Below are 24,544 nucleotides of genomic sequence, written 5' to 3'. Positions count from 1 at the left end.
ATACAGGTAGATACAAATTATAATAATAATAATACTCTTCAAAACATCCACTTATAACAGTGTAAGCACTATATAAAGGAATTCTACACTTAATGTTTTGACATTGCTATAATAATCATGATACCTTCCTTAGACCCCAAATTAGGAGAGAGAGAAAAAGAGTTAGAGAAGTTATCAACAATATTCAATCAAGGGGAATAGGCTGTCTTATCCAGGTTACATTTCATTTCACTCGTTTCAATTCTATAAACTCCTTTGGATGTTCCGGTGAAAAGAATGTATGTTTAGTTAGACCGTGTTTAACTACACACTTGCATGGATATGCTAAGAAAAAGGAAGCTCCTATATCTATTGTATTTTGTTTTAAGGCAAGAAATAACTTCCTTTTTTGTTGAGTTGATTTTGTGACGTCTGGCTATATCCAAACCTTGGAACCATAGAATAGAGCTTTAGAATTTTTAAAGTAAAGTCTTAAAATATTGTTGTAATCTTGCTCAAATACCATTGATACGATCATTGTAGTTCTGTTCAATATAGTATCAGAGGATTGTTCCAAAATATCAGAAATATTCTGTAAATCCAAAGAATCTTTTTCCGGACCTTGCACTCCAGTTCTAACTTTAGGAATATGATAAATCTTATTTAGCGGGGGCACTGCCTCTGCAGGAATTTTCAGTATTTCAGCCATATATTACCCCCACTATTATTGGAAAGTTCAAAAAACGGAGGTTTAGGTGCCGGTTATAGTTCTCAATTTGCTCTATTTTGCATCTGATGTCTTTAGAATCTTTAATAGCCACATTTTTAAAGGTATTTAAAGTTGCCACCTCTTTTTGTATAGCTTGAACTTGAGTTGTTAAATCAGTTTTAACAGAGTCTACAATATTTTTCAACTCTTCAAACTTAGTATTTAAATTGAGCACATCACCTGACGTCTGCATTAGTGTAGTTGTAATCCGGTCTAGCATCACCTTTAGAGTTTGTAGGGTCACCTCCGAGGTCTGCGCTGCAGAGGACAAACTTCCTGCAGTGCCCCGAGTCGTCGATTGCATACCTGGGTCCTCACCAGTCTTCCCCTTCGACGCATCATCCGTGTCGATGGGGTTTCCCACCAGGGGCGTTCTCGACGTCGGGCTGGGAGGAATCAACGAAGTGGATGGTGGAAATAGGGAGACTTCCTCTCCCGGCGGGGAGTCCGCTCCTCCGGGCCCCTCCGCAATGGGTTCCTCCCCCCGTGGGAGCCTGGATACACCTGGAAAGAAACGCTCCAATGACGCTTGGGCAGGTGAGGAGGTTGAGGTAGGTGGAGGCACTACTCTCAACACTCCCTTACGCTTTGTATGTGGCATTTTCTAATGATGAATAATCATTTCTGCTCAAAGACCGTCTGGTGCGGCAGCCATCTTCTGTTTGGCCACCTTAAGATCATCAGATACAATCTATCCCAAGTCCCGCTCTTCTTTCATATAAAGAAGTACTTCACCCCCTATACTGTCCTGTTCCCTTAGATTTTTGTAACACAAGTGCATGACTGCATTTTTTAGCATCTTAGTTGCCAATTATTGAATCATTCTTCAAGCTTCACTAGATCCTTCCTCATGTTATTCACACCCACCGGGGTGTCCACCCTATTACAGAGTTTGGTATCATCTGCAAAGAGACAAACCTTACCAGACAGTCCTTCTGCAATGTCACTCACAAAGATGTTAAAAAGAGCCGGCCCATGGACCGATCCCTGCGGTACTCCACAGATAACATCCCTATCTTCAGAGCAAGCTCCATTTACCACTACCCTCTATCTTCTTCCATTCAACCAATTTTTACTCCAGTCAGTTAGTCTAGGTCCCATACCAAAGGTACTCAGTTTATTTATGAGTCGCCTGTGTGGAACCATGTCAAAAGCTTTGCTGAATTCTAAGTACACCACATCTAGCACCCCTCCCACGTCCAACCGTTTGGTCACCCAGTCGAGGAAATCAGTCAGATTCATCTGACATGACCTGCCTCTAGTGAAGCCATGCTGCCTCAGATCCTGCATTCCATTCAGTTCCAGAAACCTCACAATCCTCTGCTTTAAAAGCATTTCCATTAGTTTACTCACCACCGAGGTCAAACTGTACTTCCCAATCTCCTCCTTACTTCCACTCTTATGCAAAGGGACCACATCCGTCCTTCTCCAGTCCTCTGGAACCACTCCAGACTCTAAGGAAGCATTGAAGAGGTTCGTCAGCGGAGCCGCCGGAACTTCTCCGAGTTCCTTGAGCACCTTTGGATGTATCCCATCAGGCCCCATCGCTTTGTCTACTTTTATTTTTGCCAGCTCCTCATGAACACAGTCATCTGAGAATGGATCTTGGTTTGTGATACATCCATTCCCATTTGCATTTGTTTTCTGCAGTCCTACCCCTGGCCTTTCGTCCATGAAGACAGAACAGAAACAGTTATTAAGCAGTTCAGCTTTATCCTTATCAGCTTCCACATATTCCTCTCCCTCAGCTTTGAACCTCACAATGCTATTATGGCTCTTCCTCCTGTTGCTTACATATCTCAAAAATGTCTTATCACCCAATTTTACCATATTAGCTATCTTTTCTTCCATTTGCCTCTTCGCTTTCCTGACAGCTTTTCCAGCTTCTCTTAGCTATCCAGGTATTCTCGCCTGACCTCTTCTTTCTGAGTCGTCTTATAACATATGAAGGCTAACCTCTTTTTCCCTTACCTTTTCAGCTACTACATTCGAGAACCAGAGAAGCATAGGCGTAGTTTGACTGTTTCATTTGGGGGGGGCAAAGAATGGGCGGAGCATATTAGTATATCATTTGCATATATACATATGCAAATGAATATGCTAATATGGAGGAAGGAATTGAAATTTACAGGCAAAATATCACAGATGCACATTTCAAAAAGCTGACACATTTCAATTAATAAATTCTGAATAAAATACTTTTATCTACCTTTGTTGTCTGATCATTTAGTTTTTCTATTCGCTTTGGTCCCAGTGTCTTGTTTTATGCAGTGTCTTCTTTCAAGTAGGCTTCCCTCTGCTCCCCACCATCCCAGTCCCATCCATCTCTTGCTCCTTCCCTCTGCTCCCCACCCCTCCCAGTCCCATCCATCTTCTGTTCCATCCCTCTGCTCACCATCCCTCCATCCCATTCATCTTCTGCTCCTTCCCTCTGCTGTGCCTGACCTCTACCAATCCCATCCATCTCCTGGTCCTTCCCTCTGCTCCCAACGCTCCCAGTCCCATCCTTCTCCTGGTCCTTCCCTCTGCTCCCCACCCTCCCAGTCCCAACCATCTCTTGCTCCTTCCCTCTGCTCCCCACCCCTCCCAGTCCCAACCATCTCTTGCTCCTTCCCTCTGCTCCCCACCCCTACCAGTCCCATCCATCTTCTGTTCCTTTCCTCTGCTCACCATCCCTCCGTCCCATCCATCTTCTGCTCCTTCCCTCTGCTGTGCCTGACCTCTCCCAGTCCCATCCATCTCTTGCTCCTTCCCTCTGCTCCCCACCCCTCCCAGTACCATCCATCTTCCTTCTACTGCCCCCACCGCGAGGTCCAAGATCGTGACTCCATTTACCCCCTCTCTTCCTCCCTCCCTCCGGCGCAGGCAACAGTCTTCAGCTTTTTCAGCGTTCCTGGCAGCGGTAGCGATGTACACGCTGCCTTCGGTCTGCCCCTGAAGCCTTCTCTTCAAGTTCCTGTTCCCACCTATGCGGGAACAGGAACTTGAAGAGAAGGCTTTGGGGCAGAGCCGAAGGCAGCGTGTACATCGCTACCGCTGCCAGGAACGCTGGAAAAGACTGCTGCCTGCGCCGGAGGGAGGGAGGAAGAGAGAGGGGTAGACGGACACGCTCCTCTCTGTCCGCTTGGCTTCCCTGCCCTCTCTGTCTGCGTCCCGCCTTCCTCTGATGTCAGAGGAAGGCGGGACGCAGACAGAGAGGGCAGGGAAGCCAAGCGGATGGAGAGGAGCGCGTGCCTGCATGTGTTTTGTTTTGCTTTTTAAACTAATGGCGCGGCGGCGCCTCGTCGTAGTTTGGGGGGACATTGCCCCCCCTCGCCCCCCCCAGTCTACGCCTATGCAGAGAAGCCTTCTTTTCCTCTTTCTTTTTATGTAATTTATTAACATAAAGATTAAGTGCCTTTATAAATAGCTCCTTTTCAGTCTTGTCCACTGTCATTCTACTTCCTTCAGCTGTTCCCATCCTACTAACTCTTTATTTAGAAATTCCCCCATCTCAGCAAAGTTAGTTCTTTTGAAATCCAGGACCTTTTCTAGAATAAACCCTCTCCTCTGCCTTAATTTTGAACCACACCATTCGGTAATCACTAGATGCCAAATGGTCTCCCACCGTTACATCAGAAACATTCTCTCCATTTGTAAGTACCAGGTCCAGAATAGCTCCATCTCGCGTCGGTTCCATTACCCACTGCTGAAACAACTCTCCCTGTAGGGAATCCAAGATCCCTTTGGTTCTGGACAACCCCGCAGCAGGGACGCCCCAATCAACAACTGGCATATTCAAATCACCTATCAGTAGTACTTCCCCTTTCTTAGTTACTTTGTGGATGTCTTCAATTAAGTCTGTCCACTTCTTCTGACTGTGAAGGTGACCTGTATAATACTCCAATGTAAATACATTTTCCTTTCCCTCTTTCCAGTTTAACCCACAGTGCTTCTTCTGTACCCCACGTGTCCTGCAGTTCTGTCACTTTAATATTATTCTTAGAATATAATACCACTCCTACACCCTTTTTTCCTACCTTGTCCTTCCTGAGTAGATTATAGCTATATCCCAGTCATGGTTCTCTGTGAACCACGTCTCCGTGACCGCCACTAAATCCAAGTCACCTTCTATCATTGTATACTCTAGATCTAGAAGTTTGTTTCCCATACTGCGGGCATTGGTATACAAAGCTCTCCAGATGTTACTCTTTTTTCCCTCTTCTATAGGGGCATTCGATGACCTACCTTCCTGAGGGTTATTTATGGCTTTGGGGCCATTTTTACCCATCCCCAGCAAGTTTAGTTTGAAATCCTCTTTAGTACTATAGCCAGTCTGTTGCTGAAGACACTTCATCCCTTCCTTGATAGATGGACACCATCAGGCACCATCCACACAGCCAGACATTTACCTCCAGGATGCGAGCATCTCTCATTCAGCCTTTACCCTCAACAGGGAAGATGAGAATATGTTAGCTGTGAAACCTATCTCCAAAGCTGAAGAAAACCACTTAACTACACAGTTGTTTGGGCGAACAGATAAAGATTAAAGGAAGGGAGTACTCAAAAACACAGCTCAGAGGTAAAAAAAGATTAGCCAGGCATGAGGAGAGGGAATTCCAAAACATGTCTTATCTCTGTGAGGTTTCACCACAAAGGCAGAATTCAACAGACCATGTGCTGGCCCTGAACTTCCTTATTACTGGAGGTTATAGCCACACCTATCTATAAGAAACCGGGTGGGGGGAGGGAAGAGGAATTCTAAAACACCTTAACAAATTAAAAAGCTCTTATCAGAATTTTTACAGTTTTCAAATGCAGTGCCCAGAGTAAAACATATCAGATAAAAATAGTAATTAGATAAAGTTGTAGAAGCAGCTGAAGGATAAGCATTCCTCCCGCAGTTTTCTCAAGGACATGCTCCCTAATGCGCCTTACTTTCAGGTGATATGAACCCGGATGGACCTAATGCCTTGAGGTGGTGACAAATGAACCAGCGTTAAGTAAATATGTGTCGGCGCATTCTACCCACTGTGCACTGACTGCAATGTGCTGAACATACCCAATCTCTGCCCAGTCCTCACCCCATCTCGCACTAAGCCAGACTTTTAGCTTACTGGGGGGGGGCCTTTTTATAAAGGTGTGTAAGGGCCTATGTGTGTCCAGCATGCGCCAAATCATCATAACCGCGTGCCCCAGGCTGTAATTCTGAATTTGGCATGCGCCGAAAATACGCAGTAGAAAATATTTTCTATCTTGTACCGTGTGGCGCTTACCCAGCGGTAAACGGCAGTGGGCGTGCACTGCATGCCTACTGCCCAGGTAGCACATAAGACCTTACGACTAAGTCAATGGGTGGCGGTAAGTTCTCAGGCCAAATATGGACACGCACTGGTTTTTGTTTTGCTGCATGTCCATTTCCGATCCCTTTTAAAAAAATTCCCTTTTTCCAGGACGCAGTAAAAACTGGCCCGGTGCATGCCCAAAAGTCACGCTCACGTTACCGCAGGCCACATTTTGCCGTGGCTCAGTAAATGGGCCCCTGGCTGTTTTAGCGTGCGCTAGCTGTTAGCACATGCTAGCACTAATGATTAGGGCATGCTAAAGCCCACGCTAACAGCTTAGCAGTCCTTAGTAAACATGCCCTGAAGTGTGAAAAGAGAAAAGAAATTATAGAGATATGCAGATACTCTAAGGATAAAATGAGAGGCAAGTTCTAAAACACAAAAGTGTGACATTTGAGGCTGTGCAGGGGTAAACTGAGGAATAACAGAAGGAATTATTTCTTTTTAAAAATATTTTTATTGAAGATTTTACAGATTATGTAAAAACAAAAACAAACAAAAGGTGCAACAAGTTAACAATGGCTTCAGTTGGTAAGCAAATAAATTATAAATATAAATGTACATTACCATGGACAAGCAATTACACAGGGTAAGGGCAAAGTATTATTATGTTTGTGTACTAAGACAAAAGGAATATAGACAAGCCCATATCTTGGAAACTATGTTAGTGGTAAGCTGTTTATAGGCCAGGAGAGTTTCATATTTCCTAATGACACATATATAGCTCCACCATTCATTAAAGCATAATTTAGAATTATTTTTCCAATTAGAAATTATAAGATGGGTGGCAACTGCTAACATCGTATCAAATAATTTCTGATCAGAAGGTGAGAGGATGATGTCCGGATGAGAGGAGCTTAAAATTATAAGTTTAAAGGTGATGCTTTGATTTACAGGAAGGTGAAAAATTAGAAGCATATGAGACCATATTAGATTCCAATATGCTTTCACATTTTTACAGTAAAAAATCATATGAGATAAAGTACCATTATTATCATGACATGACCAACAGTTTGAAGAAGAGGGTTTCTTGGTGATTTTTGCCAGACGTGTAGGAGTCCAGTAAGCTTGATGCATGATAAAAAGGATGATTGGGAAATAGCTGCAGATTTTGTAGGGCGCATCGTTTTAGTCCAAAAAAAAAAATGAGAGGCACCAATGTTATGTGCTTTAAAGAGGGAAAATGTTGACTACATTGACCAGGAAAATATCCTCAGCAGATTAGTTGATGATAAACTGGGATCAACATAGAAACAGAGACAAATGTAGGCAGATAAAGACCATATCCAGTCTGCCCATCCATGCCATCTACTCTCCTTGTCATTCCCTTAGAGATCCTATGCACTTGTCCCAAGCACTCTTGAATTCAGATACTGTTTTCAACTCAACCACTTCACCAGGTGGCCATTCCACAAATTCACCACCATTTCCATGAAGAAGTATTTCCTCAGGTTATTTCCGAGCCTATCCCCTTTCATCTTCATCCTATGCCCCCTCGCTCCAGAGCTTCCTTCCAATTGAAAGAGACTCACCTCTGTGCATTTATGCCATGTAGGTATTTAAATGTCTCTATCTCCCTTCTCCTGCCTTTCTTCCAAAGTATATATTTTGAGATCTTTAAGTCTATCCCTATATGCTTTATGACGAAGACCATAACTATTTTAGTAGCTGCCTTCTGAATTACTGTTTATATCTTTTTGAAGGTCATGATAATAATGGTACTTCCTTACTTCTGCTTTTGTGGAGAGAAACTACACCTGCTCTTCTCTAGTCCTCCAGGACCACTCCTGACTCTAGAGAAGCATTGAAAAGGTCAGCCAAGCTGCAGGAAGCAAACATGGTTAAATGTTGACATATACTGAACAGGGAGTGCAAGCAAAGAGCATGAGTGTCATCCTTACACTGTGAGAGGAATATTTAGAGTGTGGTGTTCATTTCGTGTCACTAATCCTCCAAAGCATGTTCAAACATAAAATAAAGTAGAAACCAAGGCAGCAAATAAAGGTGCTCAAGAGGTTATTGTATGCTGAATCACTGCACAAAAAGGGCCAGATTCTATATTTTGGTGCCTAGATTTCCATGAGGAAATAGAAGCATAACTTAATTGGTGTAATAAGCCAATCAGTGTTTTGTAACAGCACTTCAAAAGCAATAATGAGCACTAATTGGCAATTGTCAGAATTTATGCGTGGAAATCGCTACGTGTATTCTATAAAGAAATGCGCCTAAATCAGGGGCGTAGCTACGGGTGGGCCTGGGTGGACCCAGGCCCACCCAATCTCAGCTCAGGCCCACCCAGTTTGTCCTGCTCCACCAATCGGTGCCGGTCCTCTAGGCGCCGATTAGGCTGCAGCGGGAGAGAGAGTGAACAGTCTTCTGCCCCATCTGAGCAGCTACAGCAGCAATGTCTAAAGCTGTCAGAAAAAAACAGCAGCTCACCAGATTTTAGTCCTCCGGAAGCTCTGGCATAGTTTGGAGGGGCGAGGGGGGCATTGCCTCCCCCCCCAAACGCATGGCTGGAGCAACGCTGTAGGCAGCTCTTCCTGCCCTCAGCTCCTGGACAGGCTTCCCCCTCGTTTCTTCCTGCTCCACCCCTCGCACGTGTCAGTAGTAGTTATATTAGTGGGAGGACATGTGCCTGCCCAGCTCCTGGGCTCCCCTTCATATTTATCAGCATTTTGTCTTGAGCACGGATTTCTCTCAACAAAGCTTGCTGAACCTATGGACAAATTTGTGGAGCGACTCACTGACCGATCCTAAACCTGCTAAATCGACCCGAGGTCCCGAGCAGATCGAGCTCAAGGTAAGCAAGGGAACAAAAAGAACTGGAGCGGTAATTAAGTTTACAACAGGCAGTTCCTCTGCTATAAACACAGCCTGAGAAGTGAATTTGCAGGCTGTGGTTTCCACTGTAGCTGCACTAATTGAATCAGAATGCATTCTCCAATTGTAAAACCTTAGGAATTTGCTAACATCATCCTGTTAATGGCTCATTACCTTTGGGCCCTATTTGGGGGCTTTCTCCTGTTTTATGCTAGTAGGAAAAATCATTTATCAATGAATCCTTTGTTTTTTTTTTTGTTTAATTGACTGTGTATTATCGTGAAATATGGGTAGAACAGCCGGAGTACCTGAAACTTTTAATTCTTAATCTTTTATTGAGGTTTCCAACCTGAATTCTCAAAATACACAACAGTAAATTGGTGTGTGTGTATGTGTACACACACACACACACACATACACCTTCTCCCCCCCATTACACACCCTAATTTGTTTTGAAAGCCTGCTTAATTTTTACCTGGCTTTTCTAGAACTGTAGTTGCAGGTTACCAAAGTGTCAAAACTTCAGGCATTCGAACAGTGTTACTCAGTAATACAAATTTGATTTAACACTATTCTGTACAAAAAGTCTACACAAGTGATGAGATTCTATTAATGATTCTTGTTTAATTAACAGATGTAAGCATAAATGTCATCTTAAATAGTTGCTATTCTCATCAAGCGCCTGCAGATTTAATTAAAATATGATAAAAACTCTATAGTTTAAAGCTAAAACTTGCTTTAAGCCTTAAACCTCTTTGGAAGAGAGTCAGTTTCTTAGTTATACAAACTGAAGCAGCTTAGTTTCATGGGATTTTCGGAAGCACTTGCTGGAAAAAGTCATATAATCTACACCTGTAGATTATATGACTTTTTCCAGCAAGTGCTTCCGAAAATCCCATGAAACTAAGCTGCTTCAGTTTGTATAACTCTTCCCTACAGTTTTACATAATATTGTGCAGAGATGGTATTGCTGGGGGGGGTTTTCCCATTTTTTTTTTTAAAGGTAAACTACTTTTTCCAGGGACAATCCTAAAAGGATGAGTGCTGTGTGTTTAAATAGGGTTGTCCTTGCTATACTTAAAATTCAATTGTCAGATGTGGCATATAGAACTTTGCATGCCTTGAAAAGTTTGTATTTATGTTTTGCAGGCAGATATATTCTAATTCCACTATATCTTTTTTGAGATGTTTATCCCCTCCTCTTTAATTCCCCTTACCCTTTAGTTGTTCTGTCTGTTACCTGAGTTACAGGACAATTTAAAAGTTTTGGTCCTTTATTCTGTAATTGATGAGGGTTGGTCTGTGTTCTGCATGTGACCGAGGTGAAAGATTCTTCTGGCATGTGGCTTGTGAGGGGATCTATATCAGTCTGACTTGTTTGGCTTTTCCAATGGGACACGTATTGCTGTTGTGTATATTCACCGCTGCCTTTTTCAAGCTGCTGTTATTGATATTTGTGTGTTCAGAATTGGTGGTGTTAAGGTTTGCAACATAGGCTCCAAGTATTTATGTGGTTTATGTTGATGCAAGACACTTGTTGGGCAGACTGTTCATTAGAAATCCTTCATCAAGTGCACTCTAAGGCATTATTTAGGAGTATCCCAAGAAATACTACTCACACCTATACAGAGCCGGTCTTAGCAAGTGCGGGGCCCTATGCGGACCAATTTGACGGGGCCCCACCCTAGCCCCGCCCACCCTAGCCCCGCCCCACCCTCTCCACCCCACTCTAGCTCTGCCCCCACCCTAGCTCCAGAGCCGGCCACCCCTCCCTCCGAGCTCCAAGGCCCCCAGCTCCAGGGCTTGTCGATCCTGCACAGTCAATGCCAACTGAAAACCATGTCTTTTTTCACAAACACAGATACACCCTAATCCACTATAGAATAAGTAGTAATATTTAAACTTTCTATTTAGACAAAAATTAAACTGAACCCCCAAGATGCCAGACTCTGCATACAATACAACACCACAGAAACAGAAAATGTCCCCTAGTACTGTGCAAAATATAAAGACAACAGATGTAAATTTGAAAAAAAACTAACAAATACCAATCACCACTTTACAAATTAACAAATAGAAATAAAACAAATATAGAAAATAAAATAATACCATTTATTGGACTAATACATTTAGCTTTCAGAGGCCAAACCTCCGTCCTCAGGTCAATACAGTATAGAGCTGTTACAGTATCCTATCCTGACCTGAGGAAGGGGGCTTTGTTCTCCGAAAGTTTGTCAAAATGTATTAAAATTAGTCCAATAAAAAGATTACCTTATTTACATGTTCTATTATAAACATTTATTAACACAGCTACAATACTATATCCTAAAGCAAAAAAATAAAAATATATATTTTATTTACAGTTTGTCGTCTCTGGTTTCTGCTTTCCTCATCTTCTTTTCACTGTCTTCTTTCCATCCAGCATCTGTCTTCGCTCTTTCTCTCTGCCATCCAGTGTCTGCCCTCTCTGCTGTCCCCTCCATCCAATGTCTGCCCTCTCTCCCTGCCCCTTTCGTGCACATCTGCCCTCTATCTCTGCCCCTTCCATTCACTGTCTGCCCTTTCTATCCCTTCCATCCACTGTCTGCCCTTTCTCTCTGCCCCTTCAATCCACCATTTGCCCTCCCTCTCCCATCCATCCGGGTCTGCCCTCCCTCTCGCTCCCCCTTCCATCCAGGTTCTGCCCCTCTCTCTGCCCCTTTTTTTCAGCCCCCAGTTCCAACCCCACTATCCCACCAGTCCCCCGTTTCAGCCCCAGCCCTTTTCTCCCACCAGTCCCGAGCTTCAGCCCCCAGCCACTCCTCCCTGTCCCCTTTTCAGCCCCCAGTTTCAACCCCAGTCCCCAGCCCTTTACTCTCACCAGTCCCAAGCTTCAGCCCCAGCCACTTCTCCCTATCTCCTTTTCAGCCCCCAGTACCCACAGTTTCAGCCCCTGCCCCTTTTCAGCCTCCAGTCCCAGTACTAGCCCCCTTATCCCACCTACCCTCCTTTTCAACCCCCAGTTCCAGCCCCCTTCATCCACATGCCTTGTATTAGAGCCCCCCTTTTCATCCCCAGAACCATTCTCCCACCTGACCCACGCATGCCCTATTTTCCCACCAGCCCCATGCATGGCCCCCATTTCCCATATGGCCCCTTCTCAAACCCCAGTTCCAGCCCCCTTCTCCCATCTGAGAACCCCCATCCCACACCCTTCTCCCATCTGAGTCCCCCTTACCCCTCCCCACATCTGAGAACCCCCACCCTGCAACCTTCTCCCGAGTCCCCCTTACCCCCTCCCCCCAACTGAGAACCCCCATCCCACACCCTTCTCCCATCTGAGTCCCCCTTACCCCCTTCCCCCAACTGAGAACCCCCATCCCACACCCTTCTCCCATCTGAGTCCCCCTTACCCCCTCCCCCCAACTGAGAACCCCCATCCCACACCCTTCTCCCATCTGAGTCCCCCCCCCGACCCGACCCGACCCACCTACCTACCAACTCCTGCTGCACCCACTAACTTAAAAAAAAAAAATTGAAAATTGCTGAGCAGCAGGCAGCGCCTCGCGTCTGCCCTGCTAGTAAAAATCTCCTGCACGTCATCGGGCCGGCCTTCTCGCATTAAGTCCCGCCCTCCTCTGAGGTAATAGGCTCTTCCCGCATTAAGTCCCACCCTCCTCTGAGGTAATAGCCTATTACCTCACAGGAGGGCAGGACTTAATGCGGGAAGAGCCTATTACCTCGGAGGAGGGCGGGACTTAATGCGGGAAGGCCAGCCTGACGACGTGCAGGAGATTTTTACTAGCAAGGCAGACGCGAGGCGCTGCCTGCTACTCGGCGCTTCTACTACTACTACTACTATTTAACATTGATCGTCGGGGGGGGGGAGCGGTGGGCAGGGCGACCCCAGGCGCGCCGCGCGGGGCCTCCTTGAGCGCGGGCTATGCGGCCGCCTCGGTCGCCTCACCCTAAGACCGGCCCTGCACCTATATACATAGTGCCCACCCATACTAGCTCTGGGCCCACCCAAAATGTCAGGTCTGGCTACGCCACTGGCCTAAATTGAAAAGCACACAGTTCAAAATAAATGTGCATAGTTTAAAAGGAGCATGTTTATGGTCATTTCGTGGTCATAGCAAAATGTCCGCACATAATTACAGAATACAGGTCAGTGCCCCTAAATATATATGCATGGATTTACACCAGGTTTTTATTGGTGTAAATGGGCACGTGTAGATTTACGCACTACAGAATCGACTAAGCATATTCTATACACCACGCCTAAATCTTATAGAATATGCTTAAATCCACACAGATTTTTTAGGCACCAAATTTAGAATCTGACCCAAAATGACTAACAATAGAGTATGTAGTATTTACTTAGCTATATTTATCTCTCACCAATCTGGAAATGTGATCCAGGTGATTCTTAACAGTTTATGTAGGAAAATTATAGCCCACAAATAAACTTAAAACAAAACAAATAATACTCAATGTACACAGGGGCGGCCCAATTTAGCTGCCAAAGTTAGCCGGCAATGCGCTGAATATTAGCAGATAGCCGGTTATATCACGCAATATAACCGGTTAACTGCTCAGCGCTGCCCACGAATATTCAACGGGTTGAAAAACAGTCGAATATTTGAGGATAGCCGGTTGAGCGCTATTTAAGCAGCCAAGAGCCATTCCTGGCCAGTTAAATAGCGCTGAATATCGGGCGGTTTGTGTCCAGTGCCTGACTGCTTCTGGTCCTATTGCTGATACCCTGCTTCTCTCTGATTCTTCCCCACAGTGGATAAAGCAGAGTTCATGGTTGGCAGCTATGGGCCACGAGCAGAGGAGTATGATTTCCTGACACCTGCAGAGGAAGCACCCAAGGGCATCCTGGCACGTGGCACCTATCACATCAAATCCATCTTTACCGACGATGACAAGCATGACCACCTGTCCTGGGAGTGGAACCTCGCTATCCGCAAGGAATGGACAGAGTAAATGCTCATCTTCGTTATCAAGACAAATCTTACATCCTTCCTTCCTTCCCTCTTGTACACTTTCAAGGTCTTCAGCATCCTTGAATGTCCCTCCCTTTACATGTGCCTCCTGATGTGAAAAATATACTTCCAATAGGGGTAATTTCAGGCGTTGCCAGGAGTTCCTGAAGGCAGAGTGACACAACCCAACCCAACTCCATCCTCCCTCCTCCCTGGTTCCTTTATCCCAATATCAGGGCAAACCTTAATAGTCTCCTCCTATGCATATCTCTGTAAGGTCCAATCAGACATCAGGCCTTAACCCTTCACCATATGATGTCTTCTGTGCAATCTATGGATATCTCAGAAAGATTTGAGAGAGGAGGGTTTACTTTCAATTTGTTTATTAAATTTTTAAACATTTAACAAGAATATACTTGTTATTGAAATACAGCCATAGTACAATTTATACAGAAATAATAACATTCCTTAAAGAAAACATCTTACAAAAGTAAAACCTACTTCAAAAAAAAAAAAATATTCTGAATTCTTAATTAATATAGTAATTTTTGCTTCCTTAGACCTCATTATTGGAGGAGACGAAAAGAGTTATGGGGAACATATAACAATAATTCACAAAAATAATAAGGTGGCGTAATATTCCCTTAATATTACAATTGTTTAGAATCCAGAAAAGATTTAAGGGCATCAGGTGAAAAAAATGAATATTTAACCTGACCCAGTCTTACAAGGCACTTGCATGGATAGGCCAGGAAAAACATCCCTCCTATCTCAATAGTTCTTGATTTCAATGCCAAAAAGGCTTTCCTTCTCTGCTGAGTCGATTTTGTAACATCAGGAAAAATCTGTACTTTAATACCCCCAAAACAGGTTTTTAAATTCTTAAAGTACTGTTTCATTATGTTGTTTAAGTCCTGTTCAAATATTAAGGACACTATCAATGTAGACCTTTCTGTTGTCTCGTCAAGTGTTTGTTCAAGTATAGCTGAAATATTTCCAGGGTCTATATTCGTAGGTTGAGCTTCTTGATTTTTCCCAATCTCTCCTTTAGGAATAGGAATATAATATACCTTATTAACAGGCGGCATAGCTTCCAGAGGCATTTTCAACACCTCATTCAAATAACTCTTGAATAGATCTAGGGGAGTAATCCCTAGGAGTTTGGGAAAGTTCAATAAACGTAAATTTAACCTTCTATTGAAGTTTTCAACTTGTTCCATTCGTCTCCGAAGTTCAACATTATCTTTCACCACATTTATTTTAAATTCTTGTAAAGAATCTACATTCTTTTGAATAACAGTCATTTTTTCAGCTATTTCTTCTTTTATCAGGTCTACCTTTGCATTTAACTCACCAAATCTCTTATTAAAGTTACTAACTTCTCCCGATGTTTGTTGTAATGTCATATCCATCCTGTTCAGCTTTACCCAAATCATTTCAAGATTTACCTCCTGCGTTCTCTTTGAGGTTCCTACGACCTCTGCTCCCAGCGTCTTCTGTGGAACTTCCCGACCCTCACCGTGGATCTCACCCGATACACTTCCGGTAGGGCGTTGATCCACATCGGTACTCGCCATCGACGCTGGGCAGAGAGAGGAGGGTTTAAATGGGAATGCTTTGTTACCTTTCCATTTGAGGCAAGCCTGTACTAAATATGCATTTTCATATTCTACCCAAAGTGAAAATATGGTGAAAAGAACAGGAACAGCAATCTTCAGGATGAAAAATACCATAAATTCAGTAGAAATCTAGACTCACCAATGGTAAATATACAATATAATCTTGTTACACAATTGCAGGAACCAAGTATGATTTCAAAATTACAATTTACCAAAAATGGGGAGAAAAAGACTTCATAATGACCCAAATCCACACTCTTTGCTGACTCGAATTCAAGCATTCTATAAATGTGTTTGGTCCATCTATAATCACAGGCCAGAAAAACCTCCCCCAAAAAATAACGTTTAGTGGATCAAAAACACTTTTTCTGCTTTATTATACTGTTGACATCCACTAGAACGAGCAAAAAAGTTGGAAAACTTAAATTGAACTGTGCACTTCAATTTAAGTTAAAATTATATTGTATATATACCATTGGTGACTCTAGAAAAGAACAGGAAAACAAAGGCAGCAATAGAATTTCAGCTTGAAGTTAAATAATTGATAAAGAACGATTTTAAAAGTCTAAATTCTTTTATTTTGGAATTCAGAAACATCTAGAAAGGTCAAAGGTTGCTATTGCTCATAGAGTCTGCATGTCTTTATCAGAGATACCTGGTGTCCCGGCTTTCTCCATTATCTTGCTAAACCTGCTGTACATAGGACTAGCCCACTGAGACTAGTCCCTTTTCTACAGATATGTGTAAGCCACATTGAGCCTGCAACTGGTGGGAAAATGTGGGATATAAATGTATTAAATAAATAAATAAAATATTCTTTTGGAGATCTGAGTGTCTTGTTTCTACGCGCTTGGTGTTATGTTATAGACCACAATATCCAAATTTTTACTAGAATCTTCCATGTCTGAACTTGCTCAAACTCATACACATGAGATGCATCTCTGTATTTCTAACCCTGATCCTTGTGGCAGCAGCAGCAGGTGCTGCGGTTCTGCCCTGATCCACATGAGGATGACGCCACGGGCTGGAGGCGCTGCTGAAATAGTGCTAACATCCCCAAGAGGAACATGCCTAGGGGCTGCTTTTTCAGCACCACTGGGAAAGGCTCTGGAGGGAGATGTGTGCTGCTCTCACACCACTTTCCTCCATTTGAGATAAATTGGGGGAACAGCAGAAACTGTGCATCATAACCACTTAAAGGGACACACAAAGCAGTTTTAGCAAAGCTAAAGGAGATGATTTTATGCTCAATCACAACACATTAAGGGAGAAACTCATGATGGAACCAAACTTCTTGAAGCGTCTAGCACACTGATTCCCAACACTGACCTGCAGGGGTGGACTAACAGTGCTGTGGGCTCACAGACAATAAGGATCAGTGGGCCCCCTGCCCCCTCATACATCCCATGCCATCTCATCCCACTCAGATCACTTGTGCTTTTTCTGCCCCTTTCTGCTCACTGCCATCCACCTATAAATCATTATTTAATGCAGAACAGTACAGGTAACCCCACCTAGAGCAAAAAACAAAGAGCTTCCAATCCAAGTGCTAAGAAGAAAGGTGAAGAAGAAGCTGAGTCCGCACTTACTATCCTGATGCCTGGTCCGCTGATGCTGGAACTTCCCTCCGCTGTAGCACACCCCTGTGAAAGAAGGAAGTTGCATCAGAAGGGGTGGACCGTGGCAGAAAGAAGTTCCAGCATCAGAGGACCAGGCCTCAGGATAGTAAGGGTGGACTCGGCTTCTTCTTATTGCTTAGATTGGAAGCTCTTTTCTCACTCCAGGTGGGGGCTAGGGGAGGTTGGAGATGGAGCGCAGGAGGGGAAGAGAGAGGGGGTATCCCGAACCTGGGGATGGAGAGGAAAGAGGGATATTGGGCATTTGGGAGGGAACTACTGGGCCCCCCCACTGCCCTGGGCCTTGGTCACTGCCCGGTTGGGGCACCTTTTTGAGGCTTGGTCGTGAAAATAAAAGGACCAAGTAAACCTGGCGAAATACTCATTAACGCCGCTTTTTTTTTTCCATTATCCGCGAAAGCAGGCCATCTGGTAGCCACGCCCATGCCCGCCCATGTCCCGCCTTAGCTACACCGCCCACACGCCCCCTTGAACTTTTGCCGGCTCAGCGACGGGAAAGCGGCCATGGTGTCAAAAAAGCAGCTTTCGATTATACCGATTTTGCCGCTTTTGAGAGATCGTCGGCCATCTCCTGATTTATGTTGGAAGATCGCCGGCAATCACTTTCGAAAATAAGCCTGATAGGCAGTCATAAACCTCACGTTTGCTATTGTTTTCAATAGCATTTGCAAATGTTTGGGGTCATACAATTATGGTTACTATGAGAGAGAGATGGTTTCAACTTTTTGATGTCATGCAGTCTCCTGTCATAAAACTTCCTTGGTTCTGGCTATGCCGCTGGGCCTTGTTCCTTCCTCAGGGAAAAGCAGCACTACATGCAGTATTGTAAAAACAGGACTGGATGTGCGTCTCCTGAAAACATGGAGTCAACCCTGGCCTTCATTCCAAATCTCTTACAGACTTCTCAAAGCTTTTATGTTGCCCAGTTCCAGGAAGGAGGCATTTGGGCAGTTCTGGTTTTGAACTTGTATCCCAAAGCAGCATGGTATTTGTGGTCCCTGATTCTAGCATAATACATCATGATGGAATTGTAAGAAATGTCCTTTGTGGAACTGGGCAACGTGGCAGCTCTGATACCTTGCTAACAGACTTCATTATAGTGGTGTTAGAATGATGTCTGTTAATTTTAATAGCTAATCTATAACCTCTGCCTAGTGTTAACTGTTTATATCCTGATAACATGAAGCTGTCCTGTATTAATTTTCTCCTGCTCCTTTGAACTTCCAACTAAATTGGAGACAGGGCTAGAATCTGACGCTGAGTCTTCATTTGCAACCATCTGGAGATGTTTCCTCTGTTATGTATCTCCCCTCTCCATGGTCATTGCACTAAGAGTCCTGAGCTGGGGGCCATGCACCTGTAATTCTTCCAGAACTCTGCATTCATGGGCTTTGAATAAGGCCACCAGGTGTCACCCTTAAGCAATGGTCATGACTCCCTTCCAGACTGGAAGTTCCAGTCCCATCCCCCCAACTAGAGGTTGTGACTATTGGCTGCACAGTATCCTTAGCCCCTGTTGATCCAGGGTGCAGAAGACCCGACTCATGAATTGAGCTGGGGACTTTCCATGCAGCTGTACACAGCACACCATAGATAAGGCAATTTTTCTTTTTCCTCTGTTTATATGGCAAATAATTACAATGAATGGTATAATGAGTGATAGGAATTGAGGAGAGACAGAGAGGAGATGGGTATACTTAAGAAGTAGAAGATAAACCATGATAGATAAGTTTTTAGTTTAGAGTGAAATGGGGACAGTGTCTTGTGGGGGCGGACTGAGAGTACTGTAGGCCCCTGGGCAATGAGACTACTCTGGGTCCACCCCCAGCCATGCTGCTGCCCCCGTTCCCCCTCCCTCCATGCTGATGCTGCTGCCCCCACCATGCTGCTGCCGTTACCAGTGCCCCACCCTGCCATGTTGCCTCTCTCCCACCATGTTGCCGTTGTCCCCCCCCTACTTTGAAGGGCCCTGGTGGTCTAATGGCTGTGGCTTCTTTGGAGACAGGAAATAAATCCCCTCTTTCCTGCCCACCTGCTGCCTTTACTCTGCCTGGTGCGGCGCCATGTTTATAAAATGGCTGCTGAGATTTCCAGTCTCAGCAGCCATTTTATAAACACAGTGGGGAGGCTGTATTGTATGGTGGCGGGCAACTGGGCAAAGCCTCTGGGCCCCCTAGAGTCTCTGGGCCCTTGGGCACTGTCTGGTTGCCCGAATGGTCAGTCCGCCCCTCTTGTACATCAGAGTGAAGTTTATTCCAAAGCAAATCTCTAAAAGTAAATAGTGGCAACACCAGGATGGCTTATAATAGTGGGTGAGTAATAAAAGGCACAGGTGAGTAAGGCTGTAGATATATCTGAAGTGCCACCATCTTGTTCCTTTAAGATGGTGTATGCTTTTCAGTGCTAAGCAATTGTTGATGACAGTATAAATTCTAAACCTACCAATTGAATGCAATATATCACAATTTTGACACAGCTTGTTAAAGGGCACAGTGTTCATTAGTTGATATTTTTATGGATTTGACACTTTATATAATCTTTACATGTTTTTACTCCTAATGCAGGTGTAGAAAGATGCCAAATGTCCCTTCTAATTGCAGTTGCAGGAAGAACATTCTGGATCCCTGCTCCAGAAGAAGTGACAATCAGAGTATAATATAGATGAACTATTCTGAAAAAAAATATAGCCCAATAAACAGATGTTGAGCTTTTGGAGGGAAGAATAAATCCTGTGATCAGGGAAGGAATCTGACCACTTCTTCCTCCTGAAGGGGTCCAGCTAAGAGAGTCTTCTTCCCAAAGATGGCCAACCAGGAACTATGTAGAACAACAGTTTTTAGGGAACCCCACCCAACAGCCTAATAGCTCCCTGGCCTTGGGATAAAAAAAAACAAGACATAAAAAGCACATGGCCTGTCAGCCTCCTAATCTGATGTCCTCTGGAGGCAGAATCAGAGCAGAGTGTTTCCCATATTAAGTGAACTGATCAGAGAGATCAGCCTACTCTGAGGCACAGTGTGCCCTGAGGCAAAATGTCTAGACACAGGGAAGCTGGACTCAAATCATTAATCAGCCAAAAATGGTAATGTCTTTGCATCACAAGATCTACAGAGAACAGAGCTGAGGGCCTGAATGTGTGTACACTAGAGGAAAGGAGGAATAGGGGTGATATGATACAGATGTTTAAATATTTGAAAAGTATTAATATGCAAACTGACCTTTTCCAGAGAATAAGTGGTAGAACTAGAGGACATGAACTGAGATTACAGAGGAGTTTACTTAGGAGTAATGTTAGAAGTACTTTTTCATGAGAGGCTGGTGAATGCCTGGAATGCCCTCCTGTGGGAGATGGTGAAAATGAAAACAATAATGGAATTCAAATAGCAAGAGGGTGTGTTCTGGGCACATTTTGGGCAGGACTAGGGAGGGCCTGAAATCTGGATGTCCAACAGCAATTGCAGAAAGGGAAGAAACGTTCACGTCTAAAAAGAAGGATGTCCTTCTTTAGATCTGTTTCAGGAGCGTCCAGGTTACAGAAAGGTGCTCTGATTGAGCAGCTATCCACTGGAGGGATTAAGGCATAACACCTCCTTAATCCCCCAGTGGTTGCTGTCCCCCTCCTCTCCTCGAAAGGAGAACCAGAAGGGGATACAGGGCTCTATGACAGTTTTAGGTATTATGATCATTCTTAATAGAGTAGTTACACAGGTCTGAAGAGTAGCCTAGTGGTTAATACAGTGGACTGTAAACCAAGGGGCCTGGGTTCAAAGCCTTCTTCACTTTTTTTTTTAATTGTAAACCTCCAGAAACAGAAAAATACCTACTGTACCTAAATATATAATACACCTGCATGCTTGAAGGCTATCAAAGTGGTATATATTCAGGTACAATAGGTATTTTAATGTTCCTGAAGGGCTCACAATTACAAAAACAAAGACTTAAGGTGAGAAGTGAACCTGGGTCCCTTGGATTACAGTTCAGTGCACTAACCACTGGGCTAACCCTCTGCTATGCATGAATGTCTATAGGGCCATTTTCTAAGACTGCTGCTATACAGATGTCTATGTCCCTTCTTTTCCCCTGTTCAAAATTTGGACATTTCAGGTTGTAAAATGGATGCTCATGCTGGACGTTACCAGCACATGGGCGTCCATCTCACATATTTTCTAACGGGTTGTATCCTACTCGAAAATGCATGTGAGATGGACATCCATTTGGGGCATTCTGACTTGAACGTCCTTTCAAAAATTCCCCTCCACATTACTATCGCAGACTGAAGCTATTGACTTCTGAGAGTCCCAAACAGGGAAGGGACTTGAAGCTGGAGACAGTTCTGCTGGTGAGTACCTATCACTTTTAGTTGCAGGGGATAATATACCTGCCAAGGAACTTATTCTTAAGGGTTCAAAGTTTTCAGGACTCAGAAAACAGTAAAGAGAGCCTCACAAAAGGGTTAAGAGCACAGAAAACCTATTGCCATCCACCAAAAGAGAGACAGATAAAGAGCACCACAGGGCTTAATCCTTGCCCCAAGAAACCCATTTTTTTCAGTCAAAGAAAAAAGGAAAAAGAAAAAAAAAAGGAAGAAGGGTTATCTTTGAAAGCTAATCAAAATTATATTAAGTTAGTCCAATAAAAAATGTACCATTTTATATGTTTTGCTGTATTTCTATTTATTTCCATTCAATGAGAAATGGCTTTATTTTTATTATATTTGTACCCTGCACTTTCCCACTCATGGCAGGCTCAATGTGGCTTACATGGGGCAATGTGACTTGCTTGTGCCTGAAGTGGGAACTGAACTCAGTTCCTCAGGACCAAAGTCCACCACCCTAACCACTAGGCCACTCCTCCTGTAGTATGAAAATGAGGTTACTTATTTGTAAAGAAGATTCCCTGTGGACAACAGGATATGTCAGCCACATATTGGTGATGTCATTCAAAGGCACCACAGATGGAATAGCTCTACTAAAGCTCAAAAAAGCTTTGAAGACAGCCATTCTGAGCATGCACCAGCAGCTTCTCCTCACCCAGCCCACCCACTTACTATTTCCCAGAGTTGTAAGCAGGTTCATACTAAATGGGAGCTGGGTGGGTTTGTGAGGCTGATTTATCCTTCTGTCCACAGGTAAGTAACCTCAGTTTCTCCCTGGACAAGAAAAATGAGTCATCTGCACAAAGGTGACTCCCAAGCAGATGTGTGGAAGAGTTTGTGCATTCACCTTTCACAGCCTGTACCAAGTACAGTGATAGGATGGGCCCACATAAGGCAGAGAAGGAAGAGACCACAAGGAGATAGCATTTCCAGGGTCCCAATAGGATGACAGAACTTTATTTCAGAACCAACAGACAGAGATGGTCATTTCTCAAATGAGGGAGCATAGAATATAGTGGCCCAGCCAATTGAATGAGAATAAGTGAATAAATCATGTAGGTGAATGAGAAAAGGAGGAAGTAATTTAAACTTGGAACAAATGAACAAAGTGTTTGTGCCAGAAGGCTAACGTTCGGAGTGGTGCCCATGGTAGGCTGCCAGAGGATCAAGGATGGAAACTACACTACAAAACTACCCAAAGGCACTGTCAGCAAGAGTCTGTTGGTTGAGGTAATAGTGTTTAGTGAAAGTGTGTATAGAGGACCATATTGCAGCCTTGCAGATGTCCTTCATAGAGATGTCAAGTCAAGACCAGGAGAGGAGCCAGAAAGTCTGAGACTGTGCCATGGAAAGCCGACATGAGGGAGCCAGTGCAGTTGGTATTGAGAGCAGGACTCAGGGGTGTATCTGGACTCCGGCAGTAGGGGGGGCCAGAGCCAGAGGGAGGGGGCACATTTTAGCCCCCCCCCCCCGCCATTGTCAGAGCCCCCACCGCCACCAATGACTCTCTCCACCCCCCTCCCGCCGCCAACCCTCCCCCTCTGTCGTTGCTTACCTTTGCTGGCGGGGGGCCCCAACCCCCGCCAGCCGAGGTCCGCTTCCACCTGCCGCTGCCTTAAAAACTACTTCTTCAGCCGGCGGGGAACCCCAAACCCCCGCCAGCCGCCCCGAGGTGTTTAAAGTTCATCTTCGGCCTCCGTGGCCGTGCTGCTGTTGATAGGAGCTGTTGAATCCACTTCGGAGTCTGACGTCGTTGTACGTGCTGCGACGTCAGACTCCGAAGGGGATTCAACAGCTCCTATCAACAGCAGCACGGCCACGGAGGCCGAAGATGAACTTTAAACACCTCGGGGCGGCTGGTGGGGGTTTGGGGTCCCCCGCCGGCTGAAGAAGTAGTTTTTAAGGCAGCGGCAGGTGGAAGCGGACCTCGGCTGGCGGGGGTTGGGGCCCCCCGCCAGCAAAGGTAAGCAATGGCAGCGGGGGAGGGTTGATGGCGGTAGGGGGGTCCAGGGCAAAATCTGCGGGGGCCCAGGCCCCTGAGGCCCCACGCAGATACGCCCCTGGAGCAGGTATGTGGTTAGAGCCCAGGCTGGGCACACCTTGGGTCGCAGGAGAGGCTGTCATTGCACAGGCACAACTGGAAGCAGCCTGGGCCTTGCTGACGAGAGTCTGTGAAGATACATCTTTTTACAGCACCGAAGACATTTTTTGAATCCAGGTTTTGTCATGTTGGTCATGGAGAGAAAGGACAATTTTCCATCCATTAGGCAGGGTGGAAGAAACAAAACTGGGGAGGAAGTGGGTGGGCAGAATGAGGATGGGCAGCTGGCACATGCTCAAAAGCACAGGGGTTGCCAATCTGGTGCAGAACCCTGGTGCATATTGAGAGGCCTGTTCCCAAAAAGACTAAACAAATCAGGGGTTTCTATCCTGATCCACAGCTCTCCTCCCTGGGTGGGGCATTTTTGAAAAAACGTCCAAGTCAGAAATGAGACAGCCCTTTCATTACGCCCCCCCCCCCCCCCAAAAAAAAAGCATCCATCTCACAGCTATTTTTCAAACAGGAAAAACATGGGGATTTTCTGTTTGAAAATATGTGAGAAGGGCGTTCTTGCGTTAAAAACATCCAAAAAGAACAGCTATTTTACAAACTGAAACATACAAAATATGAACGCCAAAAAAAGCAGGCACAAAAACATCTGTCTGGCATCATTTGTACAGAAATAGCTACACAGAGGTCCCTGCAGAGGGGACAGCATAGTGGTCAGTGCAGTGGACTTTAACAAATGGCACCCAGGAAGAAATCCTATCTTAACTCCTATATTATTGTGAGCCCTCTGGGCACAGGAAAGAAAACCTACTGTACCTAACTACTACAATAGCTATTACACTTGCGGGTGTCTTATAAATTCAGGTACCATAGGTATTTCGGTGTTCTAGGAGGACTCACTTATTTCTACAGAAATAAGTGTGAGTTACACCTTGATCCTGTTGATCATTTATAAATATGTTAAAAAGCCTGGAATGGCCACTGTTGGAAACAGAATA

The 24,544-nt window shown here is 44.6% G+C and overlaps 1 protein-coding gene and 1 long non-coding RNA gene across 2 annotated transcripts in view; one reads left to right on the top strand and one right to left on the bottom strand.

Annotated features, from left to right (window-relative positions):
* Window positions 1–14,230, top strand: part of ARHGDIB (Rho GDP dissociation inhibitor beta) — an 82,474-nt gene extending 68,244 nt beyond the window's left edge. Inside the window, exon 6 of the mRNA XM_030203124.1 lies at window positions 13,667–14,230. Coding sequence (XP_030058984.1) covers window positions 13,667–13,866 — 200 coding nt within the window. The 3' untranslated portion in view covers window positions 13,867–14,230. The remainder of the gene's footprint in view (window positions 1–13,666) is intronic.
* On the bottom strand, window positions 22–21,030 carry LOC115470177. The gene is made up of 3 exons (XR_003942137.1): window positions 20,946–21,030; window positions 2,705–2,714; window positions 22–34 (listed from the first exon to the last, which is right to left on the bottom strand). It is a non-coding gene; the product is annotated as an uncharacterized LOC115470177 (long non-coding RNA).
* Window positions 21,031–24,544: the final 3,514 nt, after the last annotated feature.

This window comes from Microcaecilia unicolor, chromosome 1 (assembly GCF_901765095.1).
Source record: "Microcaecilia unicolor chromosome 1, aMicUni1.1, whole genome shotgun sequence".
Classification (NCBI taxonomy): Eukaryota; Metazoa; Chordata; class Amphibia; order Gymnophiona; family Siphonopidae; genus Microcaecilia; species Microcaecilia unicolor.
This window is presented reverse-complemented; position numbering and strand designations above follow the sequence as displayed.